Source organism: Acomys minous (genome assembly GCF_964271855.1).
Source record: "Acomys minous genome assembly, chromosome: 6".
Taxonomy (NCBI): Eukaryota; Metazoa; Chordata; class Mammalia; order Rodentia; family Muridae; genus Acomys; species Acomys minous.
The window spans coordinates 108181179-108208561 of record NC_140487.1 but is presented as its reverse complement, the minus strand read 5'-3'; the positions used below and the strand labels follow the sequence as shown (position 1 = coordinate 108208561).

Here is a 27383-nt window from a genome sequence, read left to right as displayed (position 1 = left end):
AAGGCAGAGGCAGGCAGATCGCTGTGAGTTTGAGGCTAGCCTGGTCTATAAAGTGAGTCCAAGACGCCAAGGCTAACACAGAGAAACCCTGTGTCAAAGCAAAACAAACAGAAAAAAAAAACAAAAACAAAAACAAAACCTAAGCCAGGTTTTTTTGTTTGTTGGTCTTTTGGTTTTTTGAGACAGGGTTTCTCTGTGTAGTCCTGGCTGTCCTAGACTCGCTCTGTAGACTAGGCTGGCCTTGAACTCACAGCAATCCACCTGCCTCTGACTCCGCCTCCCGAGTGCTGGGATTAAAAGCATGAGCCACCACGCCTGGCCAGGTATTTATTTTTTAAGAACTTCTTACATTTATCAAATACAAAGCACAAGTCTGCAGCTACTAAATTTGGAAATAAAAATTATACTCACGGGACAACCTTTACTTACTATATGATTTAACATCTTATATCACCACACATATATGTCACCATAAGCTTATGAGAACAGTTATCCAGTCTTAATTTGGAAAGGAAATAAAATCTAGTCCTCAAAAATCCTATCTAGGATGCAGCTCAATTGGTAGAGGGCTTGTCTTAGTGTACATGGAAACCTGGGTTCAAACCCCAGCACCGCATAAACCAGGTATGGCACATGACTGTAGTCCCAGAACACAGGCAAGTGAGAACAGGAAGATGAGAAGGTCAAGGTCATCCCTTATTGCACAGTAAGGAATTCTAGACGAGCCGCCCCTGCCTGAGACCGCAGCCTCTAGTGGGAGCGACAGACCGTACCTGCCGGAACCGCTTCTTTATTTCTTCATCCGTCACTTCAGGGTCTATCTGAAGAACCTGCAAGAACCAAGAGCCAACAAGTGTAAAGCTGAGCATGGTGGCCCTTATGTCACCTCCATCCTAGGAAAACAGAGGCAGAAGGATCGCAAGTGCAGGCCCAGGCTTGGTTACAAGCAGGACAACCTCCAAACCAACAAAAACACAAGACTGGGTGTGGGGCAGTAGTCCTAGAATCCTATACACACGGTCAGGAAGTCAAGGCCATGCTTGGCTATGTAACAAACTCAATTCCAGCCTGGGCTGCATGAGATATGTCTCAGAGAGAGAGAGAGAGAGAGAGAGAGAGAGAGAGAGAGAGAATGAATGTGTGTATGTGTGTGTGTGTGTGTGTGTGTGTGTGTGTGTGAGAGAGAGTGAATGTGCCTGCTAAATATGTACTCCCCCTCCCTCACGCCGTCTGTCCCACTTCTGTCCTGAGCAATATAACTAAATTCATTAAGTAAAACCACGTGAAGGGACGTACAGTCCAGAACACAGAGTCAGAGCTCAGAGCTCCCCCAGGACAGGGAAGAGAGCGCACACACAAAAGGTTAGTCAGAGTGCTAGAGCCTGTGCTGGGGGGAACGGCAGCCTGACCAGCCTGACGTGGCCTGCAAGAAAGGATGAGGAAGGCAAGGCCAGAGTCAGGCTGCCTGGCGTGCTGTGTCAGTGCCTAAGGAGGGTAGAGACGTTAACATGGACTCCGCCCAGTGCTTCACGCCCGTAACCCCAGTATTTAGCAAGCTGACAGCTCTGTCAGAGTTATAGGCTGACCTAAGCAAAAAAGAGAGAATCTGACTATAAAAACAAGAACAGAGGCTGGAGAGATGGCTCGGGAGTTAATAGCATGCACTGCTCTGCGACAGGAGTTCAGTTCCCAGCCACCTTTAACCCCCAGGGGATCCGACACACGTGGCCTCCATGGGCACCTGTACTCACATGTGCAGAGACCCAGATATAGACACACAGAGAATTTAAAATAAGAACGGTGGGTGGAAGCCAGGCGTGGTGGCGCACGCCTTTAATCCCAGCACTCAGGAGGCAGAGGCAGGCGGATCGCTGTGAGTTCGAGTACAGCTTGCTCTACAAAGCGAGTCCTGGACAGTCAAAGCTACAAATAGAAACCTTGTGTCAAAAAACCCAAAATAAATAAATAATTAAAAAAAAAAAAAGGTGGGTGGGGCTATGACTCCGTGGTTAGGAATGCTTGTTGCTCTTACAGAGGACCCAACCTGGCTATCAGCTCCCATCTTGGGTGGTTCGCAACTACCTGTGTCTCCAACTCTAGGAATCCAACATGTCTGCTCTCCATGTGTACCCTGACCCGGGAACACAAACCCACACACAGTCACATAATCTAAGAAAGTCTTATCCAGGCACAGTGGCGCACACCTTTGATCACAGCACTTGGAAAGCAGAGGCAGGCGGATCTCTGTGAGTTTGGGGCCAGCCTGGTCTATGATGGGAGATGCAGGACAGCCAAGGCCGCACAGAGAAACCCTACCTTGAAAAACAAAAACGAAAAACGAAACAAAACAAAAAAGTAAGTAAATAAATGAATGAGAAAAATATCTCTTAAAGAAAAACTACAAAAGCAAACAAACAACAAAACAAAACAAACAAAAACGGGTATCACTGGTGTGGCAACAGGCCCAGGCCTTCAATCCCAGCATTTGGGATGCTGAGCAGAACGTTCAGGGATTTCCTCAGCTACCCAACTGAGTTTAGAGGCAGCCTGGGCTACCTGAGATGCTGTCTCAAAACAACAAAAAAGCCAAGCGAGGATGGCAAAGGCCAGCACTAGGGAAACAGGCAGGTGGATCCCTGTGAGTTCAAGGCCAGCCTGGTCTACAGAAGAAGTTCCAGGACAGGCAGGGCTACACAGAGAAACCCTGTCTAGAAAAACAAAAGAGCCCAAACTAAACCAAACCAAAGGGCGAATCTAGTATGCACAATGTTAACGGTTTGTCTGAAACCCTTGAGTTTGATTCACAGCATCAAGGAAAGAAACAGAGAAATGGCTCCACACTTAAGAATGCTCCTTCGACTAATTCCCAGCACCCATATCATGGCTAGCACCATGCAGACAAAACAAGCATATATATAGATTAAAAGAAATTTTCTAAATAGAGAAACCCTGTCTCAAAAAACCAATAAAATAAAATATTTTTAGCCGGGCAGGTGGCGGCGCACACCTTTAATTCCACACTTGGGAAGCAGAGGCAGGTGGTCTTTGTGAGTTCAAGGCCTGATCTACCGTTACTTCAGGACAGCCAAAGCTATACAGGAAAACCCTGTCTTCAAAAACAAAACAAAACAAATCATTAGTGCATTTGGAGGCTCTGAGGCACAGACTCAACAGTGTCAGAGTCACTGAGGGCAGCACCAGAACCTGTCTGCAGCACTGTACTGGAGAGACAGAGGAAGCCATGCTGCGGACTAACTGGGATTTGAGGTAAACAACACAAAAAAGAACAGTGATTAGTGATGATAAGAAACGTTCAGTGGGGCTGGAGAGATGGCTCAGAGGTTAAGAGCACTGTCTGCTTTTCCAGAGGTCCTGAGTTCAATTCCCAGCAACCACATGGTGGCTCATAACCATTTATAATGTGATCTAATGCCGCCTTCTGGCATGAAGCTGTCCATGCAGATAGAGCACTCATATACATAAAAATAAATAAATATGTTTTAAAAAAAGAAAAAAGAAACATTCAGAACTCCCTGCAGTGGTGGCACACGCCTGTAATCCCAGCACTCCGGAGGCAGAGGCAGGCTGATCTCTGAGTTCGAGGCCAGCCTGGTCTACAGAGCGAGTTCCAGGACAGCCAGGGCTACACAGAGAAACCCTGTCTCTAAAAACAAAAGACCTGTTCAGAACCAGGCATTACCGTGGGTGGTACCCACGATATCTCTCTCTCTCCCCCTTCTCTCTCTCTCTCTCACACACACACACACACACACACACACACACACACACACACTCTATCACACTCTCGAGAAGGTGACATAGGAGGAGTACTAGGCTGAGCCAATCTGGGCTACATCTGAGATGTGTTCAAAACAGAAAGTGCACCAGCATCTCTAAACTCCCCGAGCCATCATTCTGCCTTTACTGAATCTTTGGGTTTTTTTTTTTCCTGTAACAAAAAAGTTCTAACAAACTTTTTGCTTTTTCTTTAAAAACAAAAAACAGGGTCTCCATGGAGCCCAGGGCTGGCCCAAGCCTTCCTTGCCTATGTAGACCAGGCTGGCCTCAAGCCTGTAGGGATACTCCTGCCTCTGTCTCCTGAGTCCAGAAGAGTACTACATACCTGGCATGACTAAACTTTTTTTTCTGAGATAGGGTCTCTCTGTGTAGCCTTGGCTGTCCTGGTCTTTGTAGACCAGGCTGGCCTTGAACTTAGTGATCTACCTGCCTCTACCTCCAAGTGACTCGATTAAAGGAGTGTTCCACCTCACCTGGCAAAATTTTAAAAAACAAGGACCCTAAATTTATCAGACAAGTTATATCTCTGTATCAAAAACAAACTTTTGGCTGGGCGCCTTTAATCCCAGCACCTGGGAGGCAGAGGTAAGCGGATCGCTGTGAGTTCAAGGCCAGCCTGGTCGACAAAGCGAGTCCAGGACAGCCAGGGACTATTACACAGAGAAACCCTGTCTCGAAAAGCCTAAAACAACAGCAACAAAAACAACAAAAAGCAAACCTTTGTATATTTGGTCCACGGAAGTACTGGAGAATATTTGGCAGGACAAAAATCTAGCTCATTTTTCTTAAATAAGCTACCTCAACAACTCTACTCACAATAAAACCACACAACCTTCAAAGACAAGCTACGCACCATATAAATTCCACTTTACCTGTGTTTTTCATTCCCACCTAATATAACCTGGGGTGTATGCTGTAACACAATCTCCCTCCAAGTCAGGTTCACGGCATCACGGCTGACTCCTGAAGCCCCAGCACTTAGAGACTGAAGCAGGGGCAGCACAGAGCCCAAGGCCAAGCTGGGGTGCACAGTGAGCCCCAGGACACTTCGAGCTACAGCAAGATCCTATTTCAGAAATAGCTAGCCAGGGGCGGTGGTTCCTATTTCTACAGTCTCAGCATTTGGGAGGATGAGGCAGGGGGATCTGGAGTTTAAAAAAAAAAAAATGAATCCCCTACATCCTACTTTCATATGTTTATGTACGAAAAGCTCTCTACCAGCCCCTTTTGCCCACTTCTGCTCTTGCCCTTCTCCCGCCCCCCTGCCTGCTCTCCCTCCCTCCCTCCCCACCCCACCCCACCCCACCCCACCCTGTCCCTTCCCCTGCTGTGCTGATAAACCTGCATTTTTACATATACATATATATATATATATATATATATATATTTTAAAGCTCTCCACCAGACACTACAGCAGCAACAATGAACACACACATAACTCAGTCTGCGCATACGAAAAGCTCTCCACAGTGACTCTACAGTGACAGTCCACTCACCTCAAATGGGTTCAGATTAAAGTAAGAGGAACCAGGACGAGTCAATCTTTCAATCTGATTTTTGGATGTTAGAACTGAATCTCTCTTCTCTATTTGTTTCACCTAAGGGTAAAAGGAATGATAATTTCATTAGTAAAAATAATAAGCTGGGAGCATTAATACTTAAAATAAATAAATCTTTTTTTTAAAAAAAGCTGAATATCTACTTTAACCCAATACCAATATGCTCAGCAACAACTACTCACTCTATCAATGTGCAGAACACTTTGCTGAAACACTGAGGAGTGATTACAACAGCGTGCCTAGTCATACAATAGTAGCTCAGACTCCAGCATCCACGGAAGGCTGAGCGTGGGCACAGGCACCTGAAACCCCAGAGCTAGGGAAGGAGGAGGCAGGTGGAGCCCAGAGCTCACTGGACAGCCAAGCTAGACAACTGTTGAGCTCCACATTCAGTGACAGATCTTGTCTCAAAAAAATAACATGGGGGGAGGCGCTGGAGAGATGGCTCAGAGGTTAAGAGCACTGTCTGCTCTTCCAAAGGTCCTGAGTTCAATTCCCAGCAACCACATGGTGGCTCACAACCATCTATAATGAGATCTGATGCCCTCTTCTGGCCTACATTGTATACATAATAAGTAAATAAATCTTTAAAAATCCAGGTGTGGTGGTGCACGCCTTTAATACCAGCACTTGGGAGGCAGAGGCCGGTGGATAGCTGTGAGTTCCAGGCCAGCCTGGTCAACAAAATGAGTGCAGGACAGCCAAGGCTTCTCCCCATTTTAGACATAGGAAAAAATAAGGCTTACAGAGACAGAGACTTCCAATTACCTAACTTGTAAGACATTTACCCCAAGGGCTTGACAGCCAGTCAGACATCAAGAAGATTCCCAGACGTAGGGAGAAGGTCTGATGTATTTTGGTGTTAATTCCTGTTTACTGTCTCTGTGACCAACCTTTTGTTTAATAAAAAGCCTTCTCACCTGGGCAGGACAAAGGAGGTAGGTGGGGCTAAGAGAGAGAGGGATTCTGAAAAGAAGAAAGACTGCCCCGAGAAACAGGAAAGAGACCTGAAGTGAAGAGAGGAAGGGGGCCATGGGTCAGCTGGAGGAGCAGCACATGGCCCGCGGCGTGGATGGAGAATCCGGCCCAGATGAAGAACATGAGCAAGTATTTGGGATTTTGGATGGGAGGTAGCTTGATAGAAGTTATTAGAAGCAGATGGCATGGGATTGAGACAGGGACCCCATGCCTGAGGCCCTACTATGGAAAGTAGTTTAGAGGATTGATATCTGCCCTGCCCCAGTTAACCAAGGCTATTTTAAAACATAACAAGTTTCTGTGTCTTAATTGATCGCTAGCCGGGCCTACAGATAACACAGATAATTTTAAAAACAATACCCAGATATGAAGCACAGCAGCCTCCACAGAACTGGAATTGCAAAGCTAGGCCATCTTTTTTTCATGTTGAGAGGAAAAATGCAGTTCCACTGAACCGAGAACTGTGAGCAACATTCAACACCATTACTGGGACTTGGGGTGTAGCTGAGCTGGACTGCTCGGCCTATCATGCATAAAATCCTGGGTTTGCTCCTCAGCAAAAGAATACAGCTGGATGAGGCGGCTCACTCCTCTAATTCTAGTATTTGGGAGGCTGAAGCAGGAGGATCACCATTAGTTCCTGGCAGCCAGCACTGCAAAGTGAGTGGACGGACCTAAGCTTCGCTGAGAATTTATAAAAAGCCAGGCCCAGCGGCAATGGTGGCGCACATCTTAGGCAGAGGCACGTGATCTCTGGGAGTCCGAGTTGGGCCTGGTCTACAGATGGAGCACCAGGGCAGCCAGGGCTACACACAGAGAAACCCTGCGATGAAAAGCCTAAATAGGGTCTAAAAAAAACTAAATAGTCCGGGCTGTGGTGGCGCACGACTTTAATCCCAGCACTCAGGAGGCAGAGGCAGGCACAGGCGGACCAGCCTGGTCTACAGAGCGAGTCCCAGGACAACCAGTGTCTGTTACAAAGAGAAACTCTGTCTCAGGAGGGAAAAAGATATGAAGAAAGAAAAACTATGTAGCAAGTACCGATATAACACAAGAGACAACGGCTCTAATCCCTGGGCTTCGGAGGCTTTAGCGTGTGGGTCCAACCTAGGCTAACAGGAGCTAATGACTTTTTAAAAAAATGCCTGTTGCTTCTACTTTATAATCTGCAAGCTGCTTTCTTATAAATTAAATCCTGTCATGAATTTTTTTTGGTTTTTTTTTTTTTTGGTTTTTCGAGACATTGTTTCGCTGTGTAGCCTTGGCTGTCACTTTGTAGACCAAGGCTGGCCTCGAACTCACAGCCTCCCTGCTGGAATTAATAAAGGCGGTGCGCCACCACCGCCTGGATGTCATGAAAACTAGTATAGTATTAACTCATAAATGTAGGAAGTGATGTCTTACTCCAAATAGTTTACTTTCATTCAGCCTGCCCGTTTATGTAATCAATAAATATATCTAAACACCCACCAAACACTAGGCGCTGGCGATGCAATGGTAAACACGGCTCGGACCAAGTTCACTCCTGTCCTACCTGACACCAAGTTGTTATCTGCTATTTAAGTCGCAGAACCAAGTACGTATGCGCACTCTTAAGGTTCATGTTAAAGATGGGGGGCGGGGGGCGGGGTGTCACATAACGCATTCTTGTCACGATCAACAGTGCTCGGCACCGGTTAACCCGCAGAGATGGCCACTGGCACCAAATTCATGGCAGAGGAGTTGGGAAAGGCCTCCCTCCTGTTTACAAATAAAAGCAGGTGTCCCGCAGCTCAGTCTCCGCCAGGAATTCTGGGCCCGGCCTCCGCCGATCGGAGAGCCCCCCCCCCCCCGGTCTGCAGGCTACACCGCGCCCCAAGCAGATCGTCGCCCCCTCTCCAAGCCTCTGCGCCCCGCCACGCTCCGGGGACCCCAACAGGCACAGTGGCGGTCACGCACGCACCCCCGCCGCCGCTCCGCAGTCCCCAGGCCGGCCGGCCGGCGCAGGCCAACAGTCCCGGGAGGCGTCCCGCTGACCCCGGCCTCTGCGGACGGAGCCGGGGCGCGGTCTCCCTGAAGCCACCATCCTTACTCTGGGCTCACCTCACTATAAAAGGTCATAAATGCCTCCTCTGTGCTGCCCCCGCCGCCCGATGCGCCGCTCTCCCCCGAAGCCGCCATTTTCCCGGCCAGCCACCACGTGACCGTTCTGCGCAGGCGCAGCCCCCACGTGACCCACCTCCTCCAAGCGGACCTTTCGGATCTGCCTCCGCCAGCAATCCGCACTTAAAGGGACCGAGACCCTACGCTTAGATTTTTGGTTATGAGCCTAGCCTTTAACCCCGGAAACATCTCTGCAGCCTGTACCCACTTTTCTTTTCTTTCCTTTTTTTTTTTTTTTTTTTTTTTTGGTTTTCAGAATAGGGTTTCTCTGGCTACTGGAACTGACTCTATAGACCAGGCTGGCCTGTAACTCAGAGATCTACCCGCCTCTGCCCCGTGAGTCCTAGGATTAGAGATGCACCTAGAAAAATTAAAATGAAGGACCTTTGAAATAGCTCAGCAGAGCCAGGCGTGGTGGTGCACAACTTTAGTCCCAGAGAGAGAAACGAGCTGACTGGTCAGCACTCTCACCTCCAAACCTGAGGACAGAGTGAAAGAAAAAAAGAACAAAGACTCCCAAAAGTTGCCTTCTGACGTCAAACACACTACACACATTCTGGTTGTTTTGTGTCTCTCTACATAGCCCTGGCTCCTGGAACTTAACTTTGTAGACAAGGCTGGCCTTGATACTCAGAGATCCGCCTGCCTCTGCCTTCTGAGTTCTAGGAGGCAAGTACCAACAACATGCCTTGCCACACGTAATTTTTTTCACACATCCCCATGGGTGGAATATATATACGTATATATACATACATATAAATACATATTTTTTTTGGCTTTTTGAGACAGAATTTCTCTGTATAGCTCTGACTGTCCTGGAACTCACAGCGATCACCTTGCCTCTGCCCCTGGAGTGCTAGGATTAAAGTGAGACTCCACCGCGTCTCACTTCGTGTTTAGCTCTTTAACGTAGAATATTTTTAAAGTTCACCAGGTGGATCCTGTTCCAGCACTTGAGAGGCAGATGTGCGTCTGTGAGGATCTTTTGGAACTGGAGACAAGTTGTGAGCTGCCACGCGAGGTCCTTTGGAAGCGCAGCAAATGCTCTTAACTGCTGAACCATCTCTCCAGACCTGTTTGTTTGGTTTTTAAACCAATGTGCCGCTATGAAGTCCTAGCTGGCCCAGAATTCCCTAGCACAGGATGAACTAACCATGTCTGCTCTTTTTCCCTGCGTGTCCCTCAGGAGTGCTGAGATTGCACGTTTGTACCACCAGTTCACCTGATGGTCTCTTCCGCTTCGTTGCATCACATAACCAGAAGTTATGTGGTGGTCCACTCAACGACACATTAACACAGTTCAAAAATACTAATTAACTACCTACTAAGGCTTTGGTGGCTTCACAACACTGTTGAGAGAGAACTGGGAAGTAGGATATTAAAAAAATAAAAAACCTGCTGAAGGCAGGATGACTAAGGTTTCTCTGAGACCGCGACATTTAAGGTGAGAGAAGAGTCTGAAGTGACAACGCTACCACAAACCCTCTACTTCCCCGATTTAAATTCCCATCGTTTACATTTTTTAATAAAAATCGACCTTTAAGCACTGAAATTATGCTGTGAGAGCGAACGACATGTCTCATTCTAATGGGACCAAAGCCAAGACTTCGCTTTCAGACACTGCTCCATAGCCTCAGGGTTCACGATGTACGGGAACCTGGCTTAACAACAGTTGGCTAAAATATAAACCAGCGTCCCTCTCTCAACACTCGCGGAGGACGACCAGAGCCCCTGCCCCTCCCTCCTGATTCGCTATTTCGGTACTAGTCCCGCCTCTCCGCCTTCCGCATTGGCTGCTCAGCCGCCCTCGCTCTTAGCGCGCTAGGAGAGAAGCTGCCACGCCCGGAACCTTAGAAGGAGCGTTGCAGGCGACAATGGCAGGCTCGGCGTTGGCGGCTCGGGCTCGGCTCGGTGTTTGGGGCATGAGGGTCCTGCAAACCCGAAGCTTCGGCTCGGACTCGGTAGGTCACGACCCCACCCACGGCCCATCCCCGGGGCGCGGGTCCTCCCTCCCTCGTTGTGCCGTTTTCCATGCCCACGTCTCTCCCTGCAGTCGGACAGCATGGACACTGGCGCTGGCTCCATCCGAGAAGCCGGTGGGGCCTTCGGAAAGAGGGAGAAGGCCGAAGAGGATCGGTACTTCCGGTGAGGCCCACTTGGTCCCAAGTCCAGCCCCCAGTTTCCCTTTCTGTCCTTTTTCTACGCCCTCTGTCGCTCCACCCATCTTTACCTGGTCCCTTGGGGCGCCCATCTTCTGGCTGAATTCCTAGGCCGCTGAAGCCATTGCGTCTCATCACGAGTGAAGAAAACAGCTAACATCACACTCCTGGCCTCCCGCCCAGCCCTCAACCTTTTACACCCGGTCTGCAGGACCTCAGCCCAAGGCTCATCTCCAGATTTATCATTTGCTGTCACCGTCCTCGACCTCTGCAACCTTGGTGGTGCGAGGCTGCCCCAGGCGCGTTATTTACCACCATCCAGCCAAAATGTACAGATCCTCTGAGCCCGGCTCCCTCACCAGTCACCTCATCTTTTCTCCCCCAACCGCCGGCTCCCCGCTTTAGTTCTGTAAAGGCTGTGTCCATTCCCTGAGACCTCAGACCCGGTCAGCTGTTTCTAGCCCCTGCACGTGTTCTGCAATTCTTTTCGAGAACTAGCTAGTACCTACTCGAGGTAGACGTCCCCCACTTCAGGAGACTTTTGTACTACTCAAACCCTGGGTTGTAGATTTCTGTCAACTGGTTAGAAAATAGGGAGTAAACCGGCCCATGGTGACGCACACAGCGATCGTGAGGCAGAGGCAGGCGGATCTCTGTGAGTTCGAGACCAGCCTGGTGTACAAAATGAGTTCGGGGACAGCCAAGGCAACACAGAGAAACCTTGTCTTGAAAAAAGCCAACCAAACAAAAAAGTTCACCATGATTTTGGGGCTGGAGAGATGGTTTAAGAACCCTGGCTATTCTTCCAAAGCACCTGGCTTCAAATCCCAGCAGCCACATGGCAATTTACAACTGTCTGTAAGTCTGTAATTCCGGAAGGAATTTGACACCCTTACACAGACATACATGAAGGCAGACTGTCAATGTAAATTAAAAAAAAAAAAAAAAAAAGACGCACTACAGCAAATTGTGACTTAAAAAAAGAAAAGAAAGAAATAGGGAGTGGACTAGGTCTATCTGCGACCTTTTCCCAGCCCTGAGTTATCTTTAGCTAACTTTCTGGCCACACTGGAGAGAGGCCAGAAACTAATCTTGCTTCCGTTTCTCCTTTGGTCTCTATACTAAGTCTTTGAGGGTTGTTGCTCAATTATGGACTAAGAGCTTAAACACGCAGAGGCCCGGTGTTCAAATCTCTGAACCAAAACCACAATTATCAAAAAAAAAAAAAAAAAAAACCAAAAAAACCAAAACAAAAAAATGACAACAACAACCAAAAAAACAAACAAACAAAAAAAAAACACCACAATTATCAGGATGGCAGCCTCAGCCTTCCTAGCTCCTACCACTCCTGCCTTGGAACCTCTACTCTTTTTGTTTGTTTGTTTGTTTGTTTGTTTGTTTCAAGACAGGGTTTCTCTGTGTGGCCTTGGCTGGCCTGGATTTGTTTTGTAGACCAGGCTGGCTTTGAACTCACAGGGATCTGCCTGCCTCTGCCTCCCCAGGTGCTGGGATTACAGGCTACCAGGAAGGGGGGGGGGCACCACGCTTGATGGAACCTCTATTCTTTACCTTAGGTATTATTGTTTTGGGGAGGGGGGGTTGAGTTTTGGTTTTCTTCTTTCAAAGATTCCTTTTTAAATTCTGTGACTGTGTGGACACATGCACATGCGTAAAGGTGCCCATTGAGAAACTAGTGGATGCTCCTGGAATTAGAAAGAGAGCAGTTGTGAGCTGTTGGCGGGGATGCTGGCGACCAAACTGAGGTCCTCCGCAAGAGCAGGATGCAGGGCCTGGAGAGGTGGCTCGGGGATCGAGAGCAACGACTGCTCTTCCAGAGGACCCAGGTTCTATTGCCAGTGCCCACGTGGTGTCTAACAACTGTCTATGGCTCCAATTCCATGGCACCGCATACCCTCTGCTGGCCTACATGGGCAGTGCATGCATGTGGTGCATTAAACATACATGCAGACGCCAGGTGTGGTGCACACCTGTAACCCAAACACTCTGGAGGCAAAGGCAGAGGCAGGCAGATCTCTCTTGAGTTTGAGGCCAGTCTGGTCTACATATCGAGCGAGTTCCAGGAGTGCCATACATAGATAGCATATATATGCTGGCAAAACACTCATACACATAAGATTAAAACAAATAAATCTCAGGCTGGAGGGATGGCTCACAGGTTAAAAACACTGCCTGTTCTTCCAAAGGTCCTGAGTTCAATTCCCAGCAACCACATGGTGGCTCACAACCATCTATACTGAGATCTGGTGCCCTCTTCTGGCATGCAGGCACACATACAGGCAAAACACTGTATACTTAATAAATATATATATATATATATATATATATATATATATATTTAAATCTCAAAAAGAAGAAGAAGCTGATCATGTTTGTGGTTTACTTAAATGTGTGTGAGACACACATGCCTGCATGCATGTTTGTGCCAAGTGTGTGAGGACCAGCCTAAGCCAGAGGCAGGTAGATAGATCCTCTGGAGTTGGATTTACAGGTAGTTATAACCTGCCTGGCATTGGTGCTGGGAATCAAATTTGCATTCCTATGGGAGAAAAATATATTCTGTTAATGTCAGAGCCATCTCTCCATCTTCAATTTTATTGTATGTTTTATGTATATGAGTGTATTACCTGCATGTATTGTGTGTATACTGCATGAGTACCCCATACCTGTGCTAGAAGAGGGCACCAGATCTCCTGGAACAGTTACATATGGTTGCGAGCCGCTGTTTGAGTGCTGGAACCGACCCTGGGTTCTCTGCAAGAGCAGCTTGCTCTTAATCATTGACCCATGTTCCCAGTCGCAACTGGGGGAGCTTCAGTTGGATCCCCTAGAACTGGAGTCACAGATGGCTGTCAGCCACTGTGTGGGGGCTGGGAGCCGAACCCGGGTCCTCTGCAAGAGCAGCCAGTGCTCTTAACCACTGAGCCATGTCTCAGCCCTCGAGCTGCTGAGACTGCAGCTGTGAGCGCAGACTCGACCTGCCTTAGGTCTCCCTGGTGAGCATCAACGATTCCCTTGGGAGTTAGTTGAAATGACCCACAGGGTAAAAGTGCTTTATAACCAAGACTATGGACCTGCGTTTTGATGCCTGGGACTCACGTGATAGGAGGAGAACTGACTCCCACAGGCTTCATCCCCTAACACCCCCTCACCCCATGCACACATGCAAATAAAGATGCTGTGGGAAAAAAAAATTTGTATATTATGTATACAGTGCTCTGCCAGAAGAGGCATCAGATCACATTATAGATGGTTGTGAGCCACCATGTGGTTGCTGGGAATTGAACTCATTTCCTCTGGAAAAACAGTCAGTGCTCTTAACCACTGAGCCATCTCTCCAGCCCCCAGAAAAAAAATTGTTTATTATAGCTATTATTAAACCAAGCCATATAATTATTACAAAGTTATTATTTATCCCACTATCAACCAATAAAAGACACAGACACCTGTTCTGTTTTTTGTTTTGTTTTTTTAAGATTTATTTATTACATATACATTGCTCTACCTACATGTATGCCAGAAGAGGGCAGCAGATCTCATTATAGATGGTTGTGAGCCACCACGTGGTTGCTGGAAATTGAACTCAGGACCTCTGGAAGAGCAAACAGTGCTCTTAACCGCTGAGCCATCTCTCCAGCCCAACCTGTTGTATTTTTACTATGCCTTAAACCTGGGGCTAGAAAGATATACTAAGCCCCCTAAGATACCTTGCTACCTCCCAGCCCCACGTCCCATGCCAGCTGCGGTAATCATCCCTATCTGGGCTACTTCCCTCTCATAATCCCATGTTTATGCTTTCCCTCTGCTTCTCTCCAGCATCACTGATTCTCAGCACATTCCTCCTGGCCACCTGGTCCTCTCCACACTCACCCATGGCAGTCCAGCTCCCCTCCCCCCCTCTAGGACTGTCTCTCCCCTTCCCTTGATTCTTCTGTCTTCCAAGCCCTTGAATTTTGGCCACGCCCACCTCTTTTGCCCTGCCCAGATGTAGGCATTTTATCGGTATGGTAGCAGGTTTATAATAACTGCCATAAAATTTATAGGCTAGCCGGGTGGGGTTGGCACACACCTTTAATCCCAGCACTCTTGAAGCAGAGGCAGCCAGATTGCTGTGAGTTTGAGGCTAGCCTGGTCTACATACAAAGCAAATCTAGGACAGTCAAGACTACCCAGAGAAACCCTGTCTCAAAATAAATAAATAAATAAATAATAAAATTTATAGGCTATTAATAGTAAACATTTATAGCCTTTTTATTTTCTGCAACATAAATGTTATAAAAGTAAAATAAGCCAGGCATGGTGGCGCACGCCTTTAATCCCAGCACTCGGGAGGCAGAGGCAGGCGGATCACTGTGAGTTCGAGGCCAGCCTGGTCTATAAAGTGAGTCCAGGACAGCCAAGGCTACACAGAGAAACCCTGTCTCAAAAAAACAAAACAAAACAAAAAGGTAAAATAAAGAGCCAGGCGTGGTGGTGCACACTTTTACTCCCAGCACTCAGGAGGCAGAGGCAGGTGTAGATCTCTGCGAGTTCAAGACCAGCCTGGTCTACAAAGCGAGTCTAAGACAGCCAGTGTTACACAGAGAGACCCTGTCTTAGAGAAAAAGAAAAGGAAAGAACGGTTGGAATTAAACCCTCAGCCCACTGTTTCCTTGCAGAGAGAAGACTAGAGAGCAGCTGGCTGCCCTGAAGAAACATCACGAAGACGAGATTGAGCATCACGTGAAGGAGATTGAGCGGCTGCAGAAACAGATTGAGCGGCATAAGAAGAAGCTAAAAACCCTAAAGGACAACAATAATTAGACACCACGCCCCTCCTGGGATGGCCTGGGCATCGTCCCCACTCCCACAGAGACATGGTTTTGTGTGATGAATATTTGGTTGTGTACCACTCACAGATAATAAAGTTATCACCAGTAAACTGTGCCTGATGCCTTCTATCTAGAGCGGCAGTCCCCAGCCGGTGGGTTGAGACCCTTTCATAAGAGTCGCCTGAGACTGCGGGAAATATCAGATACTTGCTTTATAATTCATAACAATAGCAGAATTATAGTTACTAAGTAGCAGCCAAAAAAGAACAAGGGGTCCCGGGCATTGTGGTGCACACCTTTAATCCCAACACTTAGGGAGGCAGAGGCAGTTGGATACCTGTGAGTTCGAGGCCAGCCTGGTCTACAAAGTGAGTCCAGGACAGCCAGGGCTACACAGAGAAACCCTGTCTTGAAAAACAGGCTATGAGGTAACTTCCGGCAGGTCTCATGATGAGGTCTGTCCTGAGCAAAAAGCTGTTACTTCAGAATGTGCTTTCAAAGCCCTTAGCTACAGTTCCAGGAGCTTTTGGTAGCCAAGAACTCCCCCTTACCTGGGGATCAGGTGTGAGGAGCAGTGTGGGTGGTCCTGTGGAGGTGAATGGATAAAGGCTCCTTAGCAGGAGGTGAAGAGGTGGCTGTGGTTGGCATTGGCTCTGGTGTGTTAGCTGTGACACGAATCCCCCATCAGCATGTCTGTGCATGTCCCTGCAACGCAAACTTGTGATCCTAGCTGTCGGAGATTTCCACAGCCGCTAACTCAAAAGTTGTTTTCAGCTGGGCAGGAGTGTTGCATGCCTTTAATGGCAGCACCTGGGGGGTGGGGGGAGATGTGGGGGGGGGGGAAGCAGAAGCAGAGGCGGGCAGATCTCTGTGAGTCCTAGATCAGTGTGGTCTATTAGAACAAGTTCCAGGACAGCCAGGACTCCACAGAGAAATCTTGTCACAAAACAAAACAAAGTTGTTTTCAACTCAAGCTGCACACAGAAATATTGGTGGGGCAGGGCGGTGGAGGGGTGGGGGTGGGGGGCGGGGTGTCTCTAGAAACAAAATCTCCCTGGGTTGGAGTCCCAGGCCTGGGAAAAGAAGTGGGGGAAAGGCGAGGAGGAAGAGGAAAAAGAAGATCACCAGCATCCCAGGACCAGTATCATCCAAATGTACAGCTGAAGACATGGCTCAGTGAATGACGTGCCTACTGCAGAAGCGTGAGGACCAGTAACTCTGGCATAAAGGAGGAAAGGGGAGGTCGAGGCAGGAGGGTCTGTGAAGTTCATTAGGCATCAGCCTAGCCTAACGCATAAACTTCAGTTTTCTTTCTTTCTTTTTTTAATTATGTATTTATTTATTATGTATACAGTGTTCTGAGTGCCTGTGTTTCTGGGCACCAGAAGAGGGCACCAGATCTCATTACAGATGGTTGTGAGCCACCATGTGGTTGCTGGGAATTGAACTCAGGACCTTTGAAAGAGCAGCCAGTGCTCTTAACCTCTGAGCCATCGCTCCAGCCCCTTTCTTTCTTTCTTTCTTAGTTTCTTTCTTTCTTTCTTTTTCTATTTTTCTTATTGGTTTTACAAGACAGAGTTTCTCTGTATAGCCCTGGCTGTCCCGGACTCACTGTGTAGACCAGACTGGCCTCGAACTCATGGCGATCCACCTGCCTTGTCTCAGAACAAAAAGACGGAAAGCAACTGAGAGACTGAGAAAGACACCCACCACACTCCTGCACTCGTGTGCATACACACCTTGTTGACTGTACCTATACTCCACAGACACGCACAACTCCCAGATTGCCTTACACCCATAATCCCAACACTCTGAAGGCAGCCACAGGAGCACCTCAAGCCATCATGAACTCCTTTGCAAAACCTTATCTCAAAAGAAAAGGGAGAGCTGGGCGTGGTGGCGCACGCTTTTAATCCCAGCACACGGGAGGCAGAGGCAGGCGGATCGCTGTGAGTTCGAGGCCAGCCTAGTCTGCAAAGCGAGTCCGGGACAGCCAAGGCTACACAGAGAGACCCTGTCTCGAAAAACCAAAAAGAAAAACAAAAACAAAAAACAAAAAACAAAAAAAAAGAAAGAAAGAAGATAAGAGAGCTGGAGAGATGGCTCAGCAGTTGAGAGCGCTTGCTGAACCAGGATCCACGCTTGGGTCTTAGCTCCCACACTGAGGCTCACAACTGCTTCTAATTCAAATTCCAGGAGATGTAAGGCAAAGGGCATCAAGCATGGATGTGGTGCATATACGTGCAGGGAAAACATACTCATACATACACATCAAATCTTATTATTTATTTATTTGGCTTGGTTTCTCAAAACAGGGTTTCTCTGTGTAGCCCTGTGTTAGAATTTGCTCTGTACAGCACTGGGAAGAAGCTGGGTGTGGTGGCGCACACCTTTAATCCCAGCACTCAGGAAGCAGAGGCAGGAGGATCACTGTGAGTTCGAGGTCAGCCTGGTCTACAAAGTGAGTCCAGGACAGCCAGGGCTACACGGAGAAACCCTGTCTTGAAAAAGAAAAAAAAACCAAAAAAGAACCCAAAAAGCCAAAGTGAGTCTAGGACAGCCAAGGCTGTTACACAGAGAAACTTTGTCTCAAAAAATAAAAAAATTTTGCTGGCCTCCATCTCAGAGATCCAAGTGCCTCTGCCTCCTGGACCAAGTGCTGGGATTACAGGCCTGCGCCACCACACCCATCATGATGCTATTTCAACAACAACAAAAAAATCAAAACAATTTGATCCTGGGCATTAGTGTTTTCAAAAAAAATCACCAGAGGTTTTTTTTCCTCCTTAACTATGGCTAAAATCGCAAGTTGGTCTGTCTGTGTTTGAGCAGTTTATTTCCTGTACAAAACACCAGGCTGAAGGCACCAGCAAGGATGAAAATTCAGTTTCTACTCTTTTCACCAAGAGAGACATTCTACTTAAGGTGGCTCTGTGTGTGTGTGTGTGTGTGTGTGTGTGTGTGTGTGTGTGTGTGTGTGTTGGTCTCTTTGCCCAATTCCTTCAGAGAACCCTGGGTCATTTCTCCATTCCAGAAACATAGTTGTATATCCTAGGTTTAAAAAAAAAAAAGGAAAGAAAGGCCCGGCTTGGTGGCACACGCCTTTAATCCCGGCACTTGGGAGGAAGAGGCAGGCGAATCACTGGGAGTTCGAGGCCAGCCTGGTCTACAAAGTGAGTCTAGGACAGCCCAGGCTACACAGAGAAACCTGTCTCTAAAAACCAAAAAAAGAAGAAAAAGAAAGAAAGAAGGAAAGAGGGCTGGAGAGATGGCTCAGAGGTTAAGAGCACTGTCCGTTCTTCTAATGGTCCTGAGTTCAATTCCCAGCAACCGCATGGTGGCTCATGACGATCTATATGGTGCCCTCTTCTGGCCTGCACGTGTACATGCAGGCAAAACATTGTATACATAATAACTAACAAACTAACTAACTAACTAAATAAATAAATGAAAAGAAAACCGGGGTTTTGTTTCACATAGTGTTTTTTTGTTTTGTTTTGTTTTGTGACAGGTCTCAGATGTCCCAGGCTGGCCTTGAACTTCGCTTTCCATGGCAGCTAAAGAGAAGTCCACATGCATGGAGGCTGGGCTAGGATGGCCTGCCTTATTGCCTTCCCTTCCACCTTACTCTCTGGAGACAGGGTCGCTCACCAAACCGGAAGCTCAGAGGTAGGTTTTCAGCCAGGCTGTCCGGCCAGTGTTACACAGGCAGCTCTCTGTCTTCCACAGCATAAAAGTCATAATTTCCCCCCAGAGTGCTGTGACTACTTACAAGTGACCCAGGAGATCAGAGCTGTTGTTGACCTTCGGCCTTTCCTCAGAGGAGGGGGGAGTCTGGGGAGTGTGATACAACCCCCCTTCCCCTCTTAGATTCCAGTTCCTTCCTCATGCACTTCCCAGTGAGCTGTACAAGGCCTGGTCATCTCACGAGTACAGACCGGGGCAAGGTTAACTGCAGGGAGGGACTCGATCTGCAGCTGTAAGGAAGTCATCATACTGAGGGATGGCTTTCCAAACAAGCCCAGTGAGGTCACTGGTTTCCCAAGCTGGACTTCAGCGGGATCCTGCTTCGGCTTGTTGTGGGTGCCCTGTAAGGAGGAGGTAGGTGTTTCTGCTTGTCTGTCCAGGGGAAGGGTTCTAACAGACGTAACAGCCAGAAACCTTAGTAATCCTCCCGTCTCTCCCCACCTCCCAGCCACGCTCTGCGTCTGCAGGCACACAGTTGCAGGCTTTGATTTTTGTTTCTTTGTTTGTTTGTTTGTTTTGGTTTTGTTTTTTCCAGACAGGGTTTCTCTGTGTAGCTTTGGCTGTCCTAGACTCGCCTTGTAGACCAGGTTGGCCTCGAATTCACAGCGATCCACCTGCTTCTGCCTCCCGAGGGCTGAAATTTGAAGACATGCGCCACCACACCCAGCTTTTCTTTTCTTTTTTTTTTTTTTTTTTTTTTTGGTTTTTCGAGACAGGGTCTCTCTGTGTAGCCTTGGCTGTCCTGGACTCGCTTTGTAGACCAGGCTGGCCTCGAACTCACAGCGATCCCCCTGCCTCTGCCTCCCGAGTGCTGGGATTAAAGGCGTGCGCCACCACGCCCGGCCCAGCTTTTCTTTTTTCTTTCTTTCTTTTTGCTTTTTTCCTTTTGCTTTTTGTTTGTTTGAGACAGAGTTTCTCTGTGGATCCCTGACTGTCCTGGAACTCACTCTGTAGAACATGCTGGCCTCGAACTCAGAGATCTCTGAGTCTCTGCCACCTGAGCACTAAACACTCGCCTCTGCCTCCCGAGTGCTGGGATTAAAGGTGTGCGCCACCATGCCCTGCTTTTTTTTTGGGGGGGGGTCTTATTTGACACAAGGCTTCTCTGGGAAGCCAAGATTTTAATGGCAGCTACACAAAATAATAGACCTTGTCTCTTAAGTGGTAGGGAGAAATTAATGAGTATTTAACTACTATATAAAGGCATTAATGGCTGGAGAGGTGGCTCAGAGCTTAAGAGCACTGACTGATCTTCCAAAGGTCTGAGTTCAATTCCCAGCAACCACATGGTGGCTCACAACCATCTATAATGTGATCCCACGCCCTCTTCTGGCAGAGCACTGTATACATAATAATAAATAAATAAATCTTAAAAAAAAAAAAGGGTGGGCTGGCGAGTTGGCTCAGCAGTTAAGAGCACAGTCTGTTCTTCCAAAGGTCCTGAGTTCAATTCCCAGCAACCACATGGTGGCTCACAACCATCTGTAATGAGATATGGTGCCTTCTTCTGGTGTGCAGGTGTACATGTAGGCAGAACATTGTATATGTAATAAATGAATAAATCTTTTTTTAAAAAAAAGGCATTCAAAAGCGTGGGAAGTGAATGGGAAACTTCTAACTCCTACTGTCTTTGCCTCTGACCTTGACCTCCAGCAAAGCTGAGTCAATAAGTACTTGCAAAAGTAGAAGGAAGTGGAGGCTGCTGGTGTTGCTCAGAGGCAGGAGGATTCCCTCACATGTTCAAAGGCCCACAATTTGATCTTCAGCACAAAAAAAAAAAAAAAAAAAAAAAAAAAAAAGAGCGGCAGGCGAGATGCCTCAGCGAGGAAGGGCACTCGCCAACAAGACCAAGGGTCTGAGCTGATACCCAGAACGCAAATGGTAGAAGGAGAAAACTAACTCCCACAGGTGGTCTTCTGGCCTCCACATGCAAGCCGTGACACATGACACACGTGTGCGCACACACACACACACACAAACTAAATAAGTAAATGTGCATTTAAAAGAGAAGGTCTAGGCATAATGTCACATACCTTTAATCCCAGCACTCAGGAGGCAGAAGCAGAAGCTCTCTGAGTTTGAGGCCGACCTGGTCTACATAATGAGGTTCAGGGCAGCCCCTGAGTGCTATAAAGACCCTGTCTCCTTAAAAAAAAATAAATAATAAATAATAAAAAAATTAAAAAAAAAAAAAAGGAAAGTAGTGCTGGGGATTGACCTAGCGCCTTTTTCGCGTGTGCTCTGCCACCGAGCCACACCCCAGCTCATGTCTTACTCCCCTTCCCCGTATTTCTGGCCTTGTAGCGCACATCTCGCTTTTACTTAAGTTATATTTTAAACGTGTATGGGTGTTTTTGCTTCTATGTATGTCTGTGCACTACTGGCATGGCTGGTGCCTGTAACAGCCAGAAGAGGACATCAAATCCCCTGGAACTGTAGTTGCAAGTGATCGTGAGACACCACGTGGGGGCTGGGAATCAAACCTAAGTCCTCCGCAAGAGCACCCAATGCTCTTATCTGCTGAGCCATCTCTCCAGACACAGCCCCACTCCCCGGCCCCTTTTGCTTTTCTTTTTGGAACCAGAGAACAGGGTCTCACTAAATCTCCCAACCAGTCCTTGGGTCGGCCTGCTTCAGCCTCCCCAGGAGCTGAGATTACAGGCATAGGCTGCCAGCTCCAGCTAGTTTCCGACTCAGGTTCCTATAGATAATGTGGGTAAGTTAAAAGGTCCATATGTGTCGCGCCCTCCCGCCGGCAGGAACAGCGCAGACACCAGGATCCTTCTCAATCCTCTTTATTGGGAGCACCTTTGAAGCTGAATCGAAAGACCCCGAATGCCTGCGAGCACGCCTTTTAAATACTGTCTGCATGTGGCGTGTCAAAGTCTCATTGGTTACATTTGGATGCCTCATTAGCATGCCTTATTAGCATGCCCCATTAGCATGCCCGCAGTCCAGACGGCTGTGTTGGAGTGCTTCATTTGCATACCCCTGTTCGGGAGGGGTGCATTGAGAGGGCTTATGTCTGCGCTTGCGCGGGAGCGTTAACGGTTGCCGCCAAGTGGTAACGGTCGCCGCCATTATCGGGTGTGGCTGCGCCTTACACATATGTTTTGTGATTGCTAAAAACAGGAAATGACAAGTCTAGCTACTGGCCGGAAGCAAAGTGTCCCAAGAGAAATCACACATTAGGTTTTTTTTTTAACAAGGCAGGATTAAAAAAAAAAAGATTTTATTTATTTACTATATATATGGTGTTCCTCCTGCATGTGTGCCTGCAGGCCAGAAGAGGGTATCAGATCAAATAGATGGTTGTGAGCCACCATGTGGTTGCTGGGAATTGAACTCAGGACCTTTAGAAGAGCAATTGGTGCTCTTAACCTCTTAGCCATCTCTCCAGCCCCACAGATAGACTTTTTTGGTTGTTGTTGTTGGTTTGGTTTGGTTTGGTTTATTTGTTTATTTTTCGAGACAGGGTTTCTTTGTGTAGCCTTGGATGTCCAGGACTTGCTTTGTAGACCAGGCTGGCCTCGAACTCACAGTGATCCGCCTGCCTCTGTCTCCCTGAGTCCTGGGATCAAAGGCATACACTTTACTTATTTATTTAAGATGTATTTATTTGCTTTATGTAAGAGTGTTCTATCTGCATGTACACTTTCAGGCCAGAAGAGGGCAGCAGATTCCACTATAGATGGTTGGGAGCCACCATGTGGTTTTCCGGGAATTGAATTTAGGACCTCAGGAAGAGCAACCAGTGCTCCTAGCTGCTGGGCCATCTCTCTAGCCCTCGAAGGGGTGCAGTTTAAATTTGTAGCCCAGGCTAGCCTCGAATTCGTGATCTTTCTGCCTCTGCCTCCTTCAGCAAATCCCACCAGTGTGTGCCACTACCAGCAAATAGGGGATTTTATGCGAAATCTCTCAAAACAAAGAAAAAAATTTTTTGGCAAGATAAGGTCTTGTGTAACACAGATTTCTGAAGGCACCTGTGTACATGCAGTGCACATGCTTATATACAGGCACATACACATAAAATATGCAGTTTTTACAAGTAAAAGTTGAAGAGCCCAGTATTATGGCACAGACTTCTAATCTTAGCACTCTAGCCGGTGAGGTCGGGGTTAGACATTCAAGGTCATCCTGTAGGCTACATAAAGTCCAAGGAAAGCATGTACTACAGAAGACCCTGCCTTACATAAGAGCTTACAAAGACAGTACAAATAAGAAGTAAACCACAAAGATCATACAGCCAAGTTTGTAAAAACCCAACTACTCAGGGGGCTAAAGCAGTAAAATCAAATAGTTGCTTCTTCCCGGTCTTTAAACGGACTTCTCTTTCATTTTTTTTTTAATTTTTATTTATTTTTTTATTTTTTGTCTTTTGAGACTGCACTTACTGAATTATTAAAATTCACTGTGTAGCCCAGTCTGGCCTTGAACACATGCCTGTGCACTATCACGCCCCACTTAAGGGTCTCCCAAAATTAAAAATGTAATCTATTGAACCTTTTAAATGTAAACGGGTAAAAATGTGTACAGATTTAAAACGCCAGGGAAGGTGATCCTCACTTGTAATATCAGTTAAACTACTTGAGAGGCTGTGGCAGGGGGATCAGTCTCCAGACCAGCCTGGTGTACAGGAGACCTAGTCTCAGAAAGTTTAAAAAACAAAAACAAAAAGCCGAAAAAACCAAGCCTTGAGCTACCTGCTCCCTTTCTGCTCGGGGAGGGCGGGGGAGAGGCAGGCGCTGCGTCTACACCAATCAGAGCCCGGTTGATAGGCAGAGCATGAAGAATTTTAAAGACCCTTCCGGTCCCTTCCGCAGCCTCGGAGACTCTCTTCCTTAGTCAGCCTAGAAACCCGCCTGGTCCTATCCTGAGCGTCGCTGCCCGCTCCAATTGGCTCCTTATAAGACCACGCCCACCGTCCTGTTCATTGGCCGCCGCGATTGACGTAAGAGGAGCCTGTTGCTGAGCACCCAAAAAAAAAAAAAAAATGTTGCAGCTTTCGGTTCGGAGACTTTGGGCAAAACAACAATAACAATATAAATAAAATAACGACCCCGGCTGCTTCATTGACCACGTGGTTTGCACGAAGCCCTGTTGAAGGGTTTCCTTGAATTAGCTTCCGTCCTCACAGCAGCCCTGCTTTGACCCAGCGGGAAACAGGTGCAGAGACTTGTCCAGATTTTACAAGGGTTTAAAGAGCTGAGACTGCATCCTTTATCCCCTCTGTCCTGATAGGGAGGCTTCGTGGGAATGGAGTGAGAGAAGGAGGACACCGTAGCAAACAGATTGGCTTTTGGTTTTTGCTTTTGCTTTTTGCTTTTTCTGGATATAAGCCCCTGAATCAGCTTTCCGAGGGTCTTTAGCGAATTCCTTCCCTCTTGAGCCTCATGAGCAGGGGCTTCCTGAACTGTGGGGTGAGAGGGCAAGGCCAAACAGTGGGAGAAATATTTAGACTGTGAAGTCTTGGGAACGCTTACTTCTTGCTAGGCTTTTCAGCGGCCACACGATATTTACTTAGCCACCGTCTAAGTGGCTTCTTCTTGTTAAGACCTGGACGCCATGACACGGGGCCTGACAATCATGTATACTGAGTCACTAGAGCGGCCTCGGGAGCCTTCTTCAGTCCACGGTGACTGAGCTATAGCAAGATATGGCCTGCAGGGGGCGCTGCGGGCCCGCTCAACTGATTACATTCGAAAAGCCCAGCTTAATCGTCCAAAAGCATATAGAGTAGGTTTGCTTTCGTATTTTATTTAGTAGGATGAGCTTTTTCCAAACTTCGGCGTTTTCTATCCAAAACGTGCAATCGAGGGAAGTGACGTTTTCCAGACAATCACTAGCTCTCTGCACAGTGACTGGAGAGAGGGCTCTTTCCGAAATTCCTTGGTTTAGTACATAAGAAAACAGAGTTGGGAAAGGAAAGCGTCTGAGTTGCCCGACTCCTCGAAAATGCTTGCGGATCGTCATTGACTCTGTTTCAGAGGGTCTGTGACACCTCGGAGAGTCACGGTTCGTCCTTGTTCGGCACCTCGCACAATGCCTGCTTAATGAGTAAGCGAATGAATGTAAGCTTTGCTGGATGCGTGGCGTGTCTCTTTGGCTTTATTAAAATGATCGGAACAAGACGTCCTTCCTACAAGATTTCCCGCGGTAGAAATTGTGTTCTGCTATTGGGGACTGGGGCTGGAAAACAATAAGCTCTCAAGAAAAAAAAAAAACAAACTGAGACAAGGAGTGACAAATCATAGTCCCTGGAATGGTTACAATGTAAGGTCACTATAATAAAATGATCCAAGAATTTAATACCACAAAAATCAATTCAGAAAAAAAAAAAAAAGGTGAGAATCCCATTCGGTTCATAATCTGAGAGGATCCCAGGCTGGAGAAGTCTCAAAAACACTTCACATCGGATCGAGACATGTCTTCGGGACTGCAATATGATTGAGGAATAAAAATAGCTTCGGCCAATCAGTGGCCTTAACGCGGCTGATGCAAGAGTCCAGAGAGTATAGCAACAGGAGGAAGAGGGAGACCGTGCCTGATGGGGGGAGGGGAGGAACGCAGCCAACCAGTAACTCACACACCTCCCCATTCCTCGCTGGGCTGGGAACTTCACTGCTGGTTTTCCTAGGCCAGGAGCTGGCACACAGGGCATGGTCAAAATTCTTTACTGAATGAAAGAGCAGAACGGAGCAGACCTCTCTGAACGCAGCCAGCGAGTGCGTCCCTCTACCTCCACACTGGTTACTCTCTCGCTCAGATTCTAGCTGCCCTAAGCCATCTCTTTCCATAGAGCCCCTGTCCCCGGAGATGTGCTGACACACCCACTCTAGGCCACTTTACAGTTACGTTTCTTACTCCTAGTCCCTATCTCTGCTCTAGGCATCAATGACAAGTGCCAGCCTGCCTCCCTGCCTCCTACATACTCGCGTCCCTCTCTCATCACTGGTGTGGCAGAGTTTCTGCTATGGAGTCATACTGCCTTAGAACACTTTGCCCATTACTAAGCCACCTGACCTCGGCCGGCGCACCTCTTGAGAGCTTCAGTTTTGTCATCCATCAAATGGGGACATAAAGGCTACTTAAGGAGGCCGTGGTGAGAGTTATAATGGGATAATAGGTCTAGCCCGGACTCCCGTTAGTAGAACCAAACACTAGCTAGGTCGCGAAATATCGCCCACTTTTGGTTTATTAGTGCCCTCTGATTTTCCTCCACAAAACCATTTGTCTTGAGGCCGGGCATGGTGGCACACACCTTTAATCCCAGCACTCGGGAGGCAGAGGCAGGTGGATCGATATGAGTTCGAGGTCAGCCTCCTCTACACAGTGAGTCCAGGACAGCGGAGGCTACACAGAGAAACCACCGCCCGGCTTGGATTCATCTTTTCTTATCTCTGATGATCAGAAAGTCAATTTTCTTTTCTTTTTAGATGGGGTCCCCTCATGTAGCTCCGGTTTCCTTTGCTGAGCCTTCTGTCTCTACCTCCTGAGTGCCAGCATTACAAGAATATACACTATGCCCATCTTTGTTAAAGGATTATTATTTTATTTATTTATTTTATTTTTATTTATTTATTTATTTATTTTGGCTTTTCAAGACTGGGTCTCTCTGTGTAGCCTTAGCTGGCCTAGACTCACTTTGTAGTCCAGGCTGGCCTTGAACTCACAGCAGTCCACCACCGCCCAGCCTATTATTTTATTTTATTTATTTGTTTTTGTTGTTGTTGTTTTTCATTCTGTAGACCAGGCTGAGTTTACAGAGATCTGCATGCAAGCACTGGGATTAAAGATATGTGCCGCCACCACCACCACTACCACCGCCACCACCATCTGGCTAAAGGATTATTCTTATGAAGACAATAACTCACATTCATTCAAACATCTGTACTGGAGGCATGGAGGTGTAGCTCAGCGGAGGAACGCTTTCTAGCATGTAAAGGACCCTGATTTGATCTTTGATCCCCAGTACTGAAAAACAAAAGTATTAAATAACACAGGCCAGTGCGGTGAGGGGTAGAGGGGGAGACACGATTACTGTCTTAAATGACAATTTCCCACAGCTTAATGCAGCCAGAAGAAGATGCTGTGTGACCTTGACAATCCATTTTTACCTTTCTGTACTGAAGTGTCCTCACTCTGTCCGAGTGACTGGTAATACAGTCCAT

The 27383-nt window shown here is 47.4% G+C and overlaps 2 protein-coding genes across 3 annotated transcripts in view; one reads left to right on the top strand and one right to left on the bottom strand.

Annotated features, from left to right (window-relative positions):
* Positions 1-16181, bottom strand: part of DNAJC8 (DnaJ heat shock protein family (Hsp40) member C8) — a 29168-nt gene extending 12987 nt beyond the window's left edge. The window contains exons 1-3 of one of the 2 annotated variants that reach the window (XM_084787541.1): positions 16017-16181; positions 5295-5396; positions 774-830 (exon numbers count right to left, since the gene is read on the bottom strand). In XM_084787541.1, coding sequence (XP_084643667.1) covers positions 774-830; positions 5295-5396; positions 16017-16166 — 309 coding nt within the window. In that variant the 5' untranslated portion in view covers positions 16167-16181. Of the gene's footprint in view, positions 1-773; positions 831-5294; positions 5397-8417; positions 8572-16016 lie in introns of those variants that run through there. The other variant, XM_084787542.1, reaches the window with a different exon arrangement.
* ATP5IF1 (ATP synthase inhibitory factor subunit 1) lies at positions 10278-15575 on the top strand. Its single transcript, XM_084787551.1, has 3 exons — positions 10278-10438; positions 10531-10622; positions 15313-15575. The coding sequence occupies exons 1-3, from the start codon at positions 10352-10354 to the stop codon at positions 15455-15457; spliced, it is 324 nt and encodes a 107-aa protein (XP_084643677.1). The 5' UTR covers positions 10278-10351; the 3' UTR covers positions 15458-15575.
* Positions 16182-27383: the final 11202 nt, after the last annotated feature.

What these genes read in the sequence shown, in the direction of transcription:
- ATP5IF1 (XM_084787551.1), top strand. Translation starts at nt 10,352, where the DNA reads ATGGCAGGCTCGGCGTTGGCGGCTCGGGCTCGGCTCGGTGTTTGGGGC. An exon ending in GAAGCTTCGGCTCGGACTCG is followed by an intron (nt 10,439 to 10,530) that starts GTAGGTCACGAC and finishes CTCTCCCTGCAG; the next exon opens with TCGGACAGCATGGACACTGG. An exon ending in GAAGAGGATCGGTACTTCCG is followed by an intron (nt 10,623 to 15,312) that starts GTGAGGCCCACT and finishes GTTTCCTTGCAG; the next exon opens with AGAGAAGACTAGAGAGCAGC.